General features: G+C 59.3%; 2 protein-coding genes across 5 annotated transcripts in view; both read left to right on the top strand.

The window, feature by feature from the left end:
• CUBN (cubilin) overlaps nucleotides 1–853 on the top strand; it is a 170,670-nt gene extending 169,817 nt beyond the window's left edge. For all 3 annotated transcript variants that reach the window (XM_068146386.1, XM_068146387.1, XM_068146384.1), the window contains exon 67: nucleotides 550–853. In XM_068146386.1, coding sequence (XP_068002487.1) covers nucleotides 550–657 — 108 coding nt within the window. In that variant the 3' untranslated portion in view covers nucleotides 658–853. The remainder of the gene's footprint in view (nucleotides 1–549) is intronic.
• Nucleotides 854–8,758: 7,905 nt separating this feature from the next.
• Nucleotides 8,759–16,631, top strand: part of RSU1 (Ras suppressor protein 1) — a 149,608-nt gene continuing 141,735 nt past the window's right edge. Inside the window, exons 1-2 of one of the 2 annotated variants that reach the window (XM_068146389.1) lie at nucleotides 8,759–8,885; nucleotides 9,104–9,215. In XM_068146389.1, coding sequence (XP_068002490.1) covers nucleotides 9,107–9,215 — 109 coding nt within the window. In that variant the 5' untranslated portion in view covers nucleotides 8,759–8,885; nucleotides 9,104–9,106. The remainder of the gene's footprint in view (nucleotides 8,886–9,103; nucleotides 9,216–16,631) is intronic. The other variant, XM_068146388.1, reaches the window with a different exon arrangement.

Here is a 16,631-nt window from a genome sequence, read left to right as displayed (position 1 = left end):
CTGGACGTGCTGTACAGCTTTGTATCTCTCTTGCCTTCTGTGGTGGGTTGAAGTTTGCCCCCAGCATTAACTTTTAGCCAGGCCAACTCAGTCAGAAGCAAATGAGGCTGCACTTACAAGCAAGAACTACACTCTGCAACGGAATGCAAGGAGTAGGTGCAAGTACCCAGGAGCTACGATATTACACAGATGTTTACAGTCAGCAAACAACCTGAGAACCTCCTGGTGGGCTGCTCCCTTGCCCCCCACACCCCAAAAGAGAGTGGAGCAGAGAGAAGCAGCAGGTTAGACTTAGCCGAGGGCAGCCAAAGCACGCAGGTTGTCTGTCCTGAGCGAAGCAAAACAGCCAAGATCAGAAGAGAGCAGGGAAAGAATTGTCCTGGCCCAGCTCCTCTTGTGCCAGACACTTACCCAATGAAGCTGTTCAGAATAACTAGTTTTCCTTTTCACACCCAAGAGTGGTTTGGTTACATGTTTCTGCTTCTGTGCTCGAAGCCTGTAAGTGAATTTCCAAGGCATGTGCTGAAGCCACCACACCTTGCCTTGCAGGACACAGCCATCGCCCCCTTCACCGCCGCAGCTCACCAGCTCCACCTCAAGTTCCACGCCGAGTACGCAGCCCTGCCCTCGGCGTTCCGGCTCAGCTGGGACAGCTAGAGCGCTGCTCGCTGCGCTGGGAGGCTGCAGGATCATGCAAGCAAGTCTGAGGTTCGGTTGTGACAGCCACAGCTGAAGTACAGCTTTGCAAAAGTGCCTGCAAGGTGGCTGCCGGCAGCTCAGAGTTCAGAACGGTCACCTTCCACTGGGCTGAAATAAACCATCTCCCACCCACCTGGGCAGGGAGTTCTTGATACCTCTGCACACATTTTTGTGTTCTTCTACAGAGGTCTCCAGTACCTGAGGGGGGCTAGAGGAGAGCTGGGGAGGGACTTCTTACAGGTGCTTGTAGTGACAGGCAATGGCTTTGAGTTGGAAGAGGAGAGATGGAGGCTGGAGATGAGGAGGAAGTTCTTCAGAGAGAGGGTGGGGAGCCCCTGGTAAAGGTTGCCCAGGGAGGCTGTGGCTGTCCCCTCCCTGGAGGTGTTCAAGGCCAGGCTGGATGAGGCCTTGAGCAACCTGGGGTGCTGGGAGGTGTCCCTGCCCATGGCAGGGGGCTTGAGACTAGAGGATCTTTAAGGTCCCCTCTAACCCAACCCATTCTGTGAATCTATCATAACTGAATGCTGCCCAAAGTGAATTAGCCAAACTGTTCCACAGAAAGTCAGAGACCACTTGAGGTACAAAGTTGTCTTTAATTAGTTCTCTAGAGCTGCATGATTTTGTCCCAGCAGCCCTGGAAAGGTTAGCTAAAGCTAACCTGAACATGAGCCAGCAGTGTGCCCAGGGGGCCAAGAAGGCCAAGGGCATCCTGGCCTGCAGCAGGAACAGTGTGGCCAGCAGGAGCAGGGAGGTCATTGTGCCCTGTGCTCTGCATTGCTGAGGCCACACCTTGAGTCCTGTGTCCAGTTCTGGGCTCCTCAGTTTACGAAAGATGTTGAGCTGCTGGAAGGTGTCCAGAGAAGGGCAACAAGGCTGGGGAGGGGTCTGGAGCACAGGCCTGTGAGGAGAGGCTGAGGGAGCTGGGGTTGCTTAGCCTGGAGAAGAGGAGGCTCAGGGAAGACCTTCTTGCTGTCTACAACTACCTGAAGGGAGGTTGTAGACAGGCAGAGGTTGGTCTCTTCTCCCAGGCAGCCAGCACCAGAACAAGAGGACACAGTCTCTGGCTGTGCCAGGGGAGGTTTAGGTTCCCAGCAAGAGAGATTGCCCATTGGGATGTGCTGCCCAGGGAGGTGGTGGAGTCCCCATCCCTGGAGGTGTTTAGGAAGAGCCTGGATGAGGCACTTGGTGCCATGGGTTAGTTGATCAGATGGTGCTGGGTGATAGGTTGGACTGGATGATCTCAAAGGTCTTTTCTAACCTGGTTAGTTCTATTGTAGTCTGACTAAAATCAAATCAGCAATTGCTGGAGAGTGGCCCCTGTGCTACAGCCACACTGTGGATCACTGCTGAAGGACTTCCAGCACTGCTGTGCCCTGGGTGTCAGTACCTGCCTAAGAACTCAAGCATCCCCCGAGGCTGAGTGCAGTGGGACCTGCTGTGGTACCACACCTGAGCCTCACCAGGGAGCCAAGTCAGGACCAGTGCCCTGTGTTCAGTGGACACAAGCACCTGTGGTTGGATTTATTGGGTTATAGCTTCAAGCTTCATAATCTGTTTTACAGCTGAATGTAAGAAGCTTGTGAGGTGCTAAGCACCTCTCTTACCTTCCCAGGCAGCTTGCAGGCACCTTGCTAGACATCTGTAAACCAGATGCAACTTCAGAGTAGGGCAGGCATGGACATATCCATGACCTCTGAAACCGGCTTTCCCCTTGCCCAGGCTAACACCTGTGAAGGTGTTTGTGACAGGGCATTCCAAGGACACTCATTCTCACCAGGAAATGAAGCAATGACCAATGAATTTCCTGCATGTCCCCTGTGATGGACAGGTGAGAAGGTTTCACAGCACACAGAAGGAGCCTCAGAGTCACCTCAGAACTATCACAGAGAGCCACTCACAGTGACAGTGACAGTGTCAGCAGCAGGACCAGGGGAGGGACTGTCCCCTGCACTCAGCACTGGGGAGGCCTCACCTTGAGTGCTGAGTTCAGTTTTGAGCAAGAAAGACATTGAGCTGCTGCAGCAGTTCCAGAGAAGGGCAACAAAGCTGTGAAGGGTCTGGAGAACAGGGCTGGGGAGGAGCAGCTGAGGGACCTCAGGGTGTTTAGTGTGGAGAAGAGGAGGCTGAGGGGAGACCTCATGGCTCTCTACAACTTCTCAACAGGAGGCTGGAGCCAGCTGGGGTCTTGTCTCCCTAGTAACAAGCGACAGAATGGGAAGAAATGTCCTCAGGTGGCACCAGGGGAGGTCTGTGTTGAATATTAGGAACAATTTCTTCCTGAAAGGGCTCTGAAGCACTGGCACAGGCTGCCCACAGCAGTGAAGCCCCATCCCTGGAGGTGTTTCAGAGAGGCAGAGATGTGGTGCTGAGGACCACAGGCCAGCCTTGGCAGGGGTAGGGGCTGGCTGGTCTGGATGATGTGAAAGGCCTTTTCCAGCTGGAACAATTCCATGATCCTGGATGCAATTGTTGCAATAATTAATTATGACATTGCTTTAAAGAGTTCATGACAGTTCTAGCAAAGCCTAGGAGCTCCTCAAAGGTGGCACAGCCAGCATTCCACAGGCAGGTAAACCTTCACAGCAGCTGGGAAGCCATCCTGATTAAAACAAAATGTAGAAGGCCAAGGGCAGCCCGGGCTGCATCCAAAGCAGGGTGGCCAGAGATGGAGAGAGGATCCTGCCCCTCTGCTCTGCTCTGGGGAGACCTCACCTGCAGGGCTGGGGCCAGTGCTGGAGCCTTCAATGCAGGAAGGACCTGGACCTGATGGAGAAGGTTCAGAGAAGGGCCATGAAAATCCTCAGGGGGTTGTAGCAGCTCTGCTGTGAGGACAGGCTGAGGGAGCTGGGGGTGTTCAGCCTGGAGAAGAGAAGGCTCCAGGGAGACCTAATAGCAGCCTGCCAGGACCTGAAGGGGATACAAGAAGGCTGCAGAGGGACTGTTTGCAAAGGCCTGCAGGGACAGGAGCAGGAGCAATGGCTTCAAACTAGAGCAGAGCAGATTGAGATTGGATGTGAGGAACAAGTTCTGCAGCAGGAGGGTGGCAGAACACTGGCACAGGTTGCCCAGGGAGGTGGCTGAGGCTCCATGGCTGGAGATATTCAAGGTGAGGACTTGATTCTGTGATTCCTCCTTTGTGGACAGCTTTGTGTGGCCTTGTGAACATCTGCTGTGGTATTGCCCTTCTTCTGAAATCCTCTGGATTTGGTGAGCTGGTGCAGGGCTGAAGATCCCCTGCAGATCAGGCTGCTGCCTCTTGCTACTAGGTGCCTGGTGATGGACACATCAGATTTTGGGTGAGAATCAGCTTGGAAGGAATGCTGCCACTGTCTGCATCTCACCTGCCTGGAGCACAGCTCAGCTGGAGCCTCAGGGACAGGGAAGGTGATTCCTGTGGGCAGCACAGCTCAGCTGGAGCCACAGGGACAGGGAAGGTGATTCCTGTGGGCAGCACAGCTCAGCTGGAGCCAGAGGGACAGGGAAGGTGATTCCTGTGGGCAGCACAGCTCAGCTGGAGCCACAGGGACAGGGAAGGTGATTCCTGTGGTCAGCACAGCTCAGCTGGAGCCACAGGGACAGGGAAGGTGATTCCTGTGGTCAGCACAGCTCAGCTGGAGCCACAGAGACAGGGAAGGTGATTCCTGTGGGAGGCACAGCTCAGCTGGAGCCACAGGGACAGGGAAGGTGATTCCTGTGGTCAGCACAGCTCAGCTGGAGCCACAGGGACAGGGAAGGTGATTCCCTGGGCACCATCTGCCACTGCAGCCACTGCATTTCTGGTGTCAATCCCAGGCCTTGCCAGGAGGATGGCAGAGCACAGAGTGACAGATCCTGCAGGTGGCTGTGAGCAGTAAGGTCCTTAGTGGCTTTGTGAGGCTGGGATCAGCCACAGGTGATGGCCTCAGCTGAGCTCCCTGGGGCACCACTGCCCCTGCCCTGCTGAGGCTGTCCCACAGCAGGGTGAGCAGCCTGCAGCTGTGTCTGTGGTGTCTGTCTGTCTGTGTCTGTGTGTCTGTGACCTGTGCTGTGCACGGGGCCCTGCTGCCAGCACGGCCTTGGGCTCTCAGCTCTGGAGGGGAGCTGCAGCTGAGCTGCTGGGTTTGCTGGCAGCTGTCCTGCAGAGGGCTGGTTTCCCTCAGAGCAGGGCCACGTTTCATTGCACAGAAGATAAAACCTTTTTGGGTGGTTTCTGAGATGTTAAATCCTTGCTCTGGGCATGATCCTCTGTCACAAAGTCTAACTGTATGGAGTTGTTGAGCTCTTCCAGAAGAAAAGCCTCAAGAGCAGTGTCACTGGGAGAGGAACATGTGTGAGGCTCTGGTTTTTGAACTCCAGCAGTGACTGAGGCCTGGGGCACCTTCACACGTGAGAGATGCTCCATGCCTGGGCACAGCTGTATTCACAAACCAGCCAGATGCAGGAGGCTCTCTAGAAAGAAAGGCAAGTCCCACAGAGGATTCGTGCTCCTGGAGCCTGCTGAGTGAAGCTGCAGGTACAAGGTTCAATTGATCTGGCCCAGCTGACTTGCCAGAAATAGCCAAGGGCTAAAATTAGAGTAAATTATCAAACCCACTTGAAAAACAAAACAAAGCAGGAACAAAGCAAGCCTCTGCTGTCCTCCAACAGTCTCTAAGAGGAACCACAACAGAAACACCTCTGCAAAAGTATGAAAGTGGAGGTCCCTAGAGCAGAGAGCTGGTGCTGAGCCATGTGTCTGCCCTGGAAGGTAAGGAGCCCTTTAAAAACCTTCATGTGAAATGAGTGCCCAGCCAGGGCAGCCCGGAGCAGCTACACAGAGCAGCCAGGAGCTGCTCTGCCAAGCTGCTGTGTGGCTTCTTGCAGTGTGCAGTGAGGGTTATGGCTTCAGCTCACACGGCTGCTGGCAACTCTCTGCTTGGCCTGTGCCCACTGCTGTCTGCCTGGCAGAAAATGCCAGAGCTGTGCCTGCTGCAGGGCCACAGGCAGCCACACAGCACAGGCAAGGAGCCTCCATGGCCAGCTCCTGAGGCCTGCGTGGTTCTGACTTAGGTGGGAATTTAAGGCCAGGCCGAATGTGGCTCTGGGCAACCTGCTGTAGTGTGAGGTGTCCCTGCCCATGGCAGGGGGGATGGAACTGGCTGAGCCTTGAGGTCCCTTCCAACCCTGACAGTTCTGTGATTCTTCTGCATGGAGCTGTACACAGCTCTTGTGATACAAAGGTGCACTGCTGGGACAGCTTCTGTGAAAGGTGAGCAGTCCTAGGGCCCAAGGAGCCAGCACAGAGAGGTCTGTGCAGGGGACAGAACTCCCACGGGGCAGGGCTGCCCTCTATAAACAAGTGAGAGGTGACACCACAGAGGGGCTGGGGGACTGGGGTTCCCTGAAGGAAAGGAGTGGGAAGGTACACAGCTGTCCAGTGGTGCTGGTCACGTAGAAACGAGCTGGTGCTAGTTATGCTTACACAGCAATTGGACTGAAAACCAGAGTCTGCTCTGCCCAGAAGGAAGGTGTCTGCTCCCCACAGCAGCTCCAGCCAAGTGTCCTAGGCACCAGGATTCACCTAGTGACTGTTTTCACTACTTCCCTCAGCTGCCAAACCAATCCCACAGAGCTGTTCTGCAGTGCTGACTAAAAACACAGCAAAAATTCACAGCAGTGGCTGCTGTTGATAGCAGCAGCAGCAGCAATGCAGGGTTGCTGGCAAGGATGTCTAAACCACTGGTTAGCTGATAACACAACCAGGGGCCACGTTCCAGGGGTTTGGGTTTGTAAGGCAAAGATCATCAAAACAACCTCTGTGTGGCAGCTGTGACACAGGTCTGAGGCTGATGGGAACGTGGCAGCAGCAGTACTCAGCAGTGCAGGAGGGTCTCTGCAGGGGCATCTTGCTGTGGTACCTCCTTTAGGTTAGACACTGACCCTGCATTGATGCTGACTGCTTTCAGAGCTCTTCTTGGAGGGGGAAAACAAAGGGGTCAAAATAGAAGAACACTGGAACCCCTCATTTCCTTGGTGAGAAGAGCTCTGCAGGACAATCAGATCAAGGGCAGCGTAAGAGGGGTCAGTGGGAGGCATGTCCTGCGCTCGCTGCCTGGCCAGAGCAGGCTGGAGGGAGCCAGTGGCAGGAGCAACGTGTCCCACCCCTCCCCAGCACAGGGCACCCTGGCCATGCTCAGTCCCCTCCTTCAGCCTACTGTCCTAAGTACATGCCAGCCTCTCCACAGAGTTCAGATCCCTACACATTAGGCCAAGTGGCAGCTTCAGAACCAGTCTGTCAGATACCAGGGTGTTTCCCAGCTGGCCCCTAAGCAAGCAGTCAGCATCTGGACAGCATGGCAGGACCTGCATTGGAGATGTGGCTCAGCTCCTGCACATGTGGGCAAGCTCCCAGCCAGCTCCCAGGCACTGGCTCAGGTACAGAGGGAGCTGAGGGTGTTTGGGTTCAAAGGGGCTACAGAAGAACTGGGTGCACTGGGAAGAGGAGGTAGAGGAGGAGAGAGGGAGTCCCCATGAGGATGATAACTCCTGATGCAAAACCCTGAAAAATAAGTTTTCAAGGCCTGACCTTGGGACAGTGTGGGACAAGTACCTTGCCATGGCCCATCCAGCTGGCATTTGGTGCTTCACTAGGAGCTGAGAGGCTTTAAGAGGAAGGCTTGAGAGCAAGTCCTGTTTGTCAAGCCCAGTGCAGACCCGAGCAGGGCACTGCCCAGAGCATTTCCGCAGCTGAAAGGTTTGCTAAAGCCAGAGCCAAAGGAGGTCACACGGAAGGTGTGAGTGGTGGCCGAGCTGTTTGCAGAGCAGCAGGGCGAGGGAAGCAGGTGGGTGGTGAGGAGACAGCAAAGCCCACAGCAGAGGGCAGAAGCAGCACGATCGTCAAGCGGGGAGCAGCAGAACACTTCCACACGGCAGGCAGCAGGTGGCTGTGCAGGCCAGGCTATGATTTGCTCACCGCGGATAATGCAGCTCGGGCACCTCCCCAGCCAGCCCCTGGGCGGCTGTGGGCATCATCTGTAGCCTTCTAGGTAGTGCCCCGCAGTGCACAGGGAGCCCCTGGCCAAGATGTGGTGGCTAGCGGGTGGCCTGGCCTCCGGGCCTTTCATACGTGTCCTAACCCGAACGGGGACGTGCGCTGGGGCTGAGCTTGCGGAGGAGGGCTGGTGGCTGGGCTCGGTGCGCCCTGCACGACTCTGTGATTCATGGAGGGCTCTCTGCTTCCACACCTGTGGCATGGCAGTGAGAGGGAGCCTCTGACTCCTGTTGGTGGCGCTAACACATGGACGTGTGCTGGGTGAAAGGCTGAGGCCCCAGCACCGCGGGGACAACCTGCTCAGCAGGTGCCCAGAGCTCGGGCACGGCTGCGGACCAGAGCGGGCTGCACACTGCTCACACCTGACAACGGGAACCGGGGCGGGGAGAGGCGCGGAGGGGCGGGGAGGGGCGGGGTGAGGAGGGGCGGGGAGGGGTGAGGAGGGGTGGGGAGGGGTGAGGAGGGGTGGGGTGAGGAGGGGTGAGGAGGGGCGGGGTGAAGAGGGGCGGGGAGGGGCGGGGTGAGGAGGGGCGGGGTGAGGAGGGGTGAGGAGGGGCGGGGTGAAGAGGGGCGGGGAGGGGTGAGGAGGGGCGGGGTGAGAAGGGGTGAGGAGGGGTGGGGAGGGGCGGGGAGGGGCGGGGTGAGGAGGGGTGAGGAGGGGCGGGGTGAGGCGGGGTTGGGCGGGGCAGGGCGCGGTGGGGAGGGTTGAGGAGGGGCGGGGCGAGGAGAGTCGAGGAATGTCGAGGCGGGGCAGGGCGGGGCCCCAGGGCCGATGAAGCGTCTGCTCTGCGCATGCGCCGAGGCCGCGGCGGCGGCAGCGGCAGCCAGCGCCGCGGGGCCGGACACGCGCTCTCGCCGACGCTTATTGGCCAGCGACTCTTCCTCCGGCGCCGCCAGCCAACGGCCGGCGGGCCCGCAGCGGGAGGCGCGCTGATTGGCCCGGCGGCCTCGGCCGGCCCGGCGGCGCCCCTGCTTCCCGGGAAAAAGTGGCGCGCTTGCGCGCGGGGCCGGCTGGGGGCGGGGCTTGGCGGGGCGTGGCGAGGGCGTGCAGCCGCCGGGGGCCGCCCGCGGGGCCGGGGCCTGCCTGAGGCAGCGAGCGAGTCGGGGAGCGACCGACAGCCGGAGCGACAACCGGAGCGACAGCCGGACAGAGCCAGCGCCGCCGCGGCACCCTGCGGTGAGTCCCCGGCCCGCAGCGCCGGGCCCGCCCCTCCGCCGGCCGCGCCGACAGGGCTCGGAGGGGCTGGGAGGGTGCCGGGGGTCGGGGCGCGGCAGGAGGCACGGCGGCGCGGCGCGGAGCGGGCCGGGCTCGCCGCCTGCGGTCCCCACCCTGTTCCGCTGGGTCCCCGGCCGGCTGCGTCCCCGTCTCACGGTGCCCGTTTCCGCCCCGCCCAGACCATGTCCAAGTCGCTGAAGAAGATCGTGGAGGAGAGCAGGGAGAAGAACCAGCCCGAGGTGGACATGTGCGACCGCGGCATCTCCAACATGCTGGACGTGCCCGGCCTCTGTGAGTACCGGCGGCGGGCGGCCCGAGCGCGGAAACTTCCTTATTTGTCCCGGGACGGCGGCGGGCTGGGCCGCTCCCGCTGCTGCCGCTGGCGACTCGCGGCGCTGGGCAGCGCGGCTCCGGGCAGGCTTCGCGTCCCGTCGGGGCCACGCTCGGCTCCCGGCTCCGGGCGGCTCCCTGTCGAGCCCTGGGGGTGTGCCGAAGGGGCTGGCGTGGGGAGCGCGGCCGTGCCCGGCGCTGTCTGCGGCCCCGAGCGATCCCAGCCCCTCCCGCTGCCGTCTGGCTCCCGGCCGTGAGGGTTCTCTGCCGCCTGTCCTCGGTACCAAAGCAGCAGCCGAGGCAAGTAGCCTCTCCAGCTGGTTTGTGAAAGGGGCTGGGTGAGGGTGGCCTCAGAAGCAGAGGGAGCTGGTGCTGTGATGGGTGCAGCAGCAGCCTGCCCTGGGCACCGCAGGGTCCTTGTGCCAGCCTGGTGCCAGGGCTGTCCCTGGTGCACTGCCTTTGCTGTAGCTCAACTGCAGCAGTCAGGCAGCTCTGCAGAACATGTAGGTGAAGAGCCACCCCTCACCCGGGGGTGACTTTGCCTTGCTGGTGCTGTGGCTGAGGGTGCAGGTGGGGTTAGGGTACAGCTAGGCAGGCCAAGCTGTGCCTGGCTGCAGTGTGCCACAGCCTGGGGTTGCCCTAGGTGCATGATGTGAGGAGGGGAAAGCCAAACCTGAAACAGCAGAGTGGAAACTGGAGCCATGTCCTGTTTGGCTCTTTGCTGTGCTTGTAAAACTGGAGAGCAGCCAGGACTGAGGGTAGAGAGCTCCTCTTACCTGATGGAAAGAGTTCAGGGGATGAGGTTGATGTCCACCACCAACTCAGCTGGGCTGCAGAGCTGGCAGCAGGCTGAAGCTCCATCAGTCACAGCAGAGGGGTGAGACCCAAGGCCAGTTTTGCAGGACGAGGTTGTGTGCTTCAGTTCTCACCCTGTACTCATCCTGTGCCTGGTTCAGAGGTGTGTGTGGGATTCAGGACAGCTGCAGAGGCCACAGCTCAGGCTACACAGAGTTTTGGTGTATTTCTGCTGGAGGAGCAGTTGTTTGAGACAAAGGAGTGCTTAGCTGGCATTAACTGCAGAGCTGTCCTCAGAAGTAATCCTTGGCAGGTAAACTAGCACCAGCAGTGCTAAACTGGAAACCCATTCTATTGTACAGAGCCTGGTTTGGGTCTGGCCTGCAGGCTGACCCTGAGGCCAGGCTGCTCTCTGTCTCTCCTATGAAGGCAGGCTGAGGGACTTTGGGTTGTTCAGCCTGGAGACAAGAAGGGTTTGGGGAGACCTTTGAGCAGCCTTGCAGTACCTGAAGGGGCTACAGGAGAGCTGGGGAGGGACCTTTGACAAGGGCTTGGAATCATAGAATGGGCTGGGCTGGAAGACTCATCCAGTCCAACCCCCTGCACTCAGCAGGGACATCCTCCACTGGATCAGGTTGCCCACAGCCCTGTCCAGCCTCACCTGGAATATCTCCAGCCATGGAGCCTCAACCACCTCCCTGGGCAACCTGTGCCAGTGTTCCACCACCCTCCTGCTGCAGAACTTGTTCCTCACATCCAATCTCAATCTGCTCTGCTCTAGTTTGAAGCCATTGCCCCTGGTTCTGTCCCTGCAGGCCTTTGCAAAGTCTCTCTGCAGCCTTCTTGTAGCCCCTTCAGGTCCTGGCAGGCTGCTCTTAGGTTTCCCTGGATCCTTCTCTTCTCCAGGCTGCACACCCCCAGCTCCCTCAGCCTGTCCTCACAGCAGAGCTGCTCCAACCCCCTGAGCATTTTTGTGTCCCTCCTCTGGACCTTCTCCACCAGGTCCAGGTCCTTCCTGCATTGAGGGCTGCAGAGCTGGACACAGCAGAGAGAGCAAAGTGGCAGAATCCCTCTCTGGATCTGCTTGCAGGACACCTGTTGATGCAGCCCAGGCTGTGCCTGGCTTGCAGTGGCAGGGTGGGGGGCAGTGTCTTTAAACTGGAAGGAGCTGGATTGAGATATCAGGAGGCAATTCTTCCCCACGAGGGTGGTGAAGCACTGGAACAGGTTCCCAGAGAAGCTGTGGAGGCTCCAAGCCTCTCAAGTGTTGGAAGCCTTGAGTGGGGCCTTGAGCAGCCTGCTCTAGCAGGAGGTGTTCTTCCTGCCCATGGCAGGGAGGTTGGAACCAGGTGAGCTTACAGGTCCCTTCCAGCCCATTCTGTGATTCCAATCAAGCATCTGAAGCTTGCCTGTCAGGGAGCTCCCTGCATGAAGTGCAGAGTTGTTAATGCTGCACCAGGGAAGTCTTGGTGCAGCTACCCTTGGTGCCCCTTGTGTGCCTTGGTTTGGGGTGGGGATTTGGGCCTTCTCCATTTTCAGGTGGGGGCTTGGGAGGGGGAGGTGATGACTTGCTTCTGTCCAGTTAATGTAGGCCTGCTTGGTCTTCCACAGTGCCTCTGCACCCTGCAGAGAAGGCATTTTCAGCTGGGGGGTTTGGTTTGGTGGTCAAGGTGTTGGCCACTTCCCATCTGGAGAAGGAATGCCTCCCTCCAGGTGTGTCCTTGCTGAAGAGATGCTGCCTGAGTGGCACCTCAGGCTTTGACAAGGTGTTCAACCTGCCTGTTTTCCAGCCCTGCCATCTGGCTCTGAGGCAGAATGGACCCTTTGGCTTTCTCTGGTGCCTGCCCTCCCGGGTGTGCTGAGCATCCCTCAGCACCATGCCAAGGCTGGCCCTTGCAGAGCCTCTGGTTTTGCCCTGAAAGGAAGATCCTGCTTCAAAACAGTGGTCCTGATTCCTGCCCAGTGGCTGTTCTTTCACAGCATCTTGGCTTCAGCAGTGGTTCAGCAGGGGTTCAGCAGGGGTTCAGAGAGAAGGCCAAGCTCAGCTCATTGGAGAGAACTTCTTGGTGATGTTTTCCCTGTTTCTGGCCATTTAAGGATTTGCTAGCTTGGAGGAGACTCCCAAGGCTGTGTGCTCAATATCCCCTGAGAGGAGCTTTGTCTCCCTCATTTAATGGCTGTGAGTGCTCCTCTCCCAGTGACCATAGGTGACAGTGAGCTGGTCCCTCTGGCCTTGCTTTCCCTTCCTGGGAAGGACCAGCCCCTGCCCCACTGCCTCCTGCAGCTAAGGCAGCCTCTGCTCAGCTCCTCCTCCAGCTGCAGGCCTGTTCTTGTCCTGTGTGCTTGAAGAGCCAAACCCAGCTGGAATGGGCCACAGGAAGCTCTGTTATGTGGGGAGAGAGGAGGGAAGGGAAGGGGCTGTGTGGCTGGGCTTAGGCAGGGTCCTCCTCTGGCTTCTCTCAGCAGCCTAGGGGACGACTTGCTGGAGCACAGGGCAGCCACTGGGAGTTTCAGGCCCTTCTGGTTTTGTTCCTGTTGCCCTGAAGTCCCAAGGGGAATTGTACTGCAGACCTTCAGACAGGCCTTTAGAGGCTTTCATACATGTCATGTGGAAACTTTTCTAAGGTGCTCTACAGAGATGTAGTTTGAGAGCACAGACAGCCCCTGCTGCTGTGTGTGCTGCAGCTCCCCAGGGGGCTGCAGCCTGAGAGGTGCAAGGTTCCTCTGCCGGTGCTGGCCTGCAATGGGAGCGGTGTCACAGCCTCTGAGCCAGCTCTGCTCTCCCTGGGCACCCAGGCAGGGCTGCTTCCAGGTCCTTGCCCTGTGGGAGGGTTCTGATTCCATGCTGAGAAGACACTAGAAGTTTGCTTGCAAAGCACCTAGGCTGGGCTGGCAGTGGCCTTGGTGAGGGGCTGCAGGCTGAGCAGTTCAGCATGCAGTGCCTGGTGCTTGGGACCTTTGTTGGTAGGACTTCAAACAGGCAGCAGCAGCTCTGGAGCAGAGACCACCCCCTGAGCTCCAGTTTCTGTATCTTCAGGTGATCAGAGTGGGGAAGCTGTGAGCTAGGGAGTTGTTTTACCCCTCTGCTCTGCTGTTGCCAGGGGAGGGATGCTGGGTGAGGTCCTGTGAGCTCCACCTGCACCTTTGCTCTGCTGGCTCCAGCCCTGAGCTGCTCTGGCTGCAGCTGAGGTGCATCCTCTTCAGGAATTCCCATGCCTGGATGGCTGATCAGAAGGTGTTGGTGAGAGATTTGCCCACTCCAGGAGCAGCCCAAGCAGGGCAGGTGGAGGGCAGGCTGCTGGGGGCTGTGCTGAGCAGTGCTGCAGTGCTCAGCTTCCCTGGTGGGACAGGCAGTGTCTTATCTTGCTTCAGCAAGGGCTCTGCAGCCTTCCTCTGGGGAGGGCTGTGCTTCCCTTTCACCAGCTTCTGTCACATAAAGCTGACTGCAGTGTGTGGCAGCAGCAGAGTGTGGCAGCAGCAGATGGAAAGCCTTGGTGCTGGGGCCAGGGGGGAAGAGCTTGGCTGGAGGCTCTTCATTTGACTGCTGTGAAGCAGTGCTGGGGCTGGGGCCATAGGGAGCTCTGGAGTGACAGGGTCCTGACCCCTGGTTTCTGGGAGGCTGTCAGGTGCCTTAACACCTCCTGTATACTAAAGGTGTGATGTTAATGAGGCAGCTCAGCCCTGCTGGCCCCAAGGAGCTTTGTCTTGCTAGCTGGGAGTTCCCCTGGTGGCATCACAGAGAGGTTGCTAGGGAGCTACATCTGCATGGGGAGAGCTGACCTGCTGGGTGACCCCCAGTGAGCTCTGCTGCTCATAGCTGTGTGCAGCCAGAGCAGAGCAGCCCCAGCAGTGAGCCCTGCTGGTCATAGCTGTGTGCAGCCAGAGCAGAGCAGCCCCAGCAGTGAGCCCTGCTGGTCATAGCTGTGTGCAGCCAGAGCAGCCCCAGCAGTGAGCCCTGCTGGTCATAGCTGTGTGCAGCCAGAGCAGCCCCAGCAGTGAGCCCTGCTGGTCATAGCTGTGTGCAGCCAGAGCAGCCCCAGCAGTGAGCTCTGCTGGTCATAGCTGTGTGCAGCCAGAGCAGAGCAGCCCCAGCAGTGAGCCCTGCTGGTCATAGCTGTGTGCAGCCAGAGCAGAGCAGCCCCAGCAGTGAGCCCTGCTGGTCATAGCTGTGTGCAGCCAGAGCAGAGCAGCCCCAGCAGTGAGCCCTGCTGGTCATAGCTGTGTGCAGCCAGAGCAGCCCCAGCAGTGAGCCCTGCTGGTCATAGCTGTGTGCAGCCAGAGCAGCCCCAGCAGTGAGCTCTGCTGGTCATAGCTGTGTGCAGCCAGAGCAGAGCAGCCCCAGCAGTGAGCCCTGCTGGTCATAGCTGTGTGCAGCCAGAGCAGCCCCAGCAGTGAGCTCTGCTGGTCATAGCTGTGTGCAGCCAGAGCAGAGCAGCCCCAGAAGTGAGCTCTGCTGGTCATAGCTGTGTGCAGCCAGAGCAGAGCAGCCGCAGCAGTGAGCCCTGCTGGTCATAGCTGTGTGCAGCCAGAGCAGAGCAGCCCCAGCAGTGAGCCCTGCTGGTCATAGCTGTGTGCAGCCAGAGCAGCCCCAGCAGTGAGCCCTGCTGGTCATAGCTGTGTGCAGCCAGAGCAGAGCAGCCCCAGCAGTGAGCCCTGCTGGTCATAGCTGTGTGCAGCCAGAGCAGCCCCAGCAGTGAGCCCTGCTGGTCATAGCTGTGTGCAGCCAGAGCAGAGCAGCCCCAGCAGTGAGCCCTGCTGGTCATAGCTGTGTGCAGCCAGAGCAGCCCCAGCAGTGAGCCCTGCTGGTCATAGCTGTGTGCAGCCAGAGCAGAGCAGCCCCAGCAGTGAGCTCTGCTGGTCATAGCTGTGTGCAGCCAGAGCAGAGCAGCCCCAGCAGTGAGCCCTGCTGGTCATAGCTGTGTGCAGCCAGAGCAGCCCCAGCAGTGAGCTCTGCTGGCCATAGCTGTGTGCAGCCAGAGCAGCCCCAGCAGTGAGCTCTGCTGGTCATAGCTGTGTGCAGCCAGAGCAGAGCAGCCCCAGCAGTGAGCCCTGCTGGTCATAGCTGTGTGCAGCCAGAGCAGCCCCAGCAGTGAGCTCTGCTGGCCATAGCTGTGTGCAGCCAGAGCAGCCCCAGCAGTGAGCTCTGCTGGTCATAGCTGTGTGCAGCCAGAGCAGCCCCAGCAGTGAGCTCTGCTGGCCATAGCTGTGTGCAGCCAGAGCAGCCCCAGCAGTGAGCCCTGCTGGTCATAGCTGTGTGCAGCCAGAGCAGAGCAGCCCCAGCAGTGAGCTCTGCTGGTCATAGCTGTGTGCAGCCAGAGCAGAGCAGCCCCAGCAGTGAGCCCTGCTGGTCATAGCTGTGTGCAGCCAGAGCAGAGCAGCCCCAGCAGTGAGCCCTGCTGGTCATAGCTGTGTGCAGCCAGAGCAGCCCCAGCAGTGAGCCCTGCTGGTCATAGCTGTGTGCAGCCAGAGCAGCCCCAGCAGTGAGCCCTGCTGGTCATAGCTGTGTGCAGCCAGAGCAGCCCCAGCAGTGAGCTCTGCTGGTCATAGCTGTGTGCAGCCAGAGCAGAGCAGCCCCAGCAGTGAGCTCTGCTGGTCATAGCTGTGTGCAGCCAGAGCAGAGCAGCCCCAGCAGTGAGCCCTGCTGGTCATAGCTGTGTGCAGCCAGAGCAGCCCCAGCAGTGAGCCCTGCTGGTCATAGCTGTGTGCAGCCAGAGCAGCCCCAGCAGTGAGCCCTGCTGGTCATAGCTGTGTGCAGCCAGAGCAGCCCCAGCAGTGAGCTCTGCTGGTCATAGCTGTGTGCAGCCAGAGCAGAGCAGCCCCAGCAGTGAGCCCTGCTGGTCATAGCTGTGTGCAGCCAGAGCAGCCCCAGCAGTGAGCCCTGCTGGTCATAGCTGTGTGCAGCCAGAGCAGAGCAGCCCCAGCAGTGAGCCCTGCTGGTCATAGCTGTGTGCAGCCAGAGCAGAGCAGCCCCAGCAGTGAGCCCTGCTGGTCATAGCTGTGTGCAGCCAGAGCAGAGCAGCCCCAGCAGTGAGCCCTGCTGGTCATAGCTGTGTGCAGCCAGAGCAGAGCAGCCCCAGAAGTGAGCTCTGCTGGTCATAGCTGTGTGCAGCCAGAGCAGAGCAGCCCCAGCAGTGAGCCCTGCTGGTCATAGCTGTGTGCAGCCAGAGCAGAGCAGCCCCAGCAGTGAGCTCTGCTGGTCATAGCTGTGTGCAGCCAGAGCAGAGCAGCCCCAGCAGTGAGCCCTGCTGGTCATAGCTGTGTGCAGCCAGAGCAGCCCCAGCAGTGAGCCCTGCTGGTCATAGCTGTGTGCAGCCAGAGCAGAGCAGCCCCAGCAGTGAGCCCTGCTGGTCATAGCTGTGTGCAGCCAGAGCAGAGCAGCCCCAGCAGTGAGCCCTGCTGGTCATAGCTGTGTGCAGCCAGAGCAGCCCCAGCAGTGAGCCCTGCTGGTCATAGCTGTGTGCAGCCAGAGCAGCCCCAGCAGTGAGCCCTGCTGGTCATAGCTGTGTGCAGCCAGAGCAGAGCAGCCCCAGCAGTGAGCCCTGCTGGTCATAGCTGTGTGCAGCCAGAGCAGAGCAGCCCCAG

The sequence above is a fragment of the Melanerpes formicivorus genome, unplaced genomic scaffold (assembly GCF_026170545.1).
Source record: "Melanerpes formicivorus ecotype bairdi unplaced genomic scaffold, bMelFor1.0.p_v2 SCAF_13, whole genome shotgun sequence".
Taxonomy (NCBI): domain Eukaryota; kingdom Metazoa; phylum Chordata; class Aves; order Piciformes; family Picidae; genus Melanerpes; species Melanerpes formicivorus.
The sequence above is the reverse complement of the archived record's forward strand: the minus strand, read 5'-3'. Positions and strand labels throughout refer to the sequence as shown.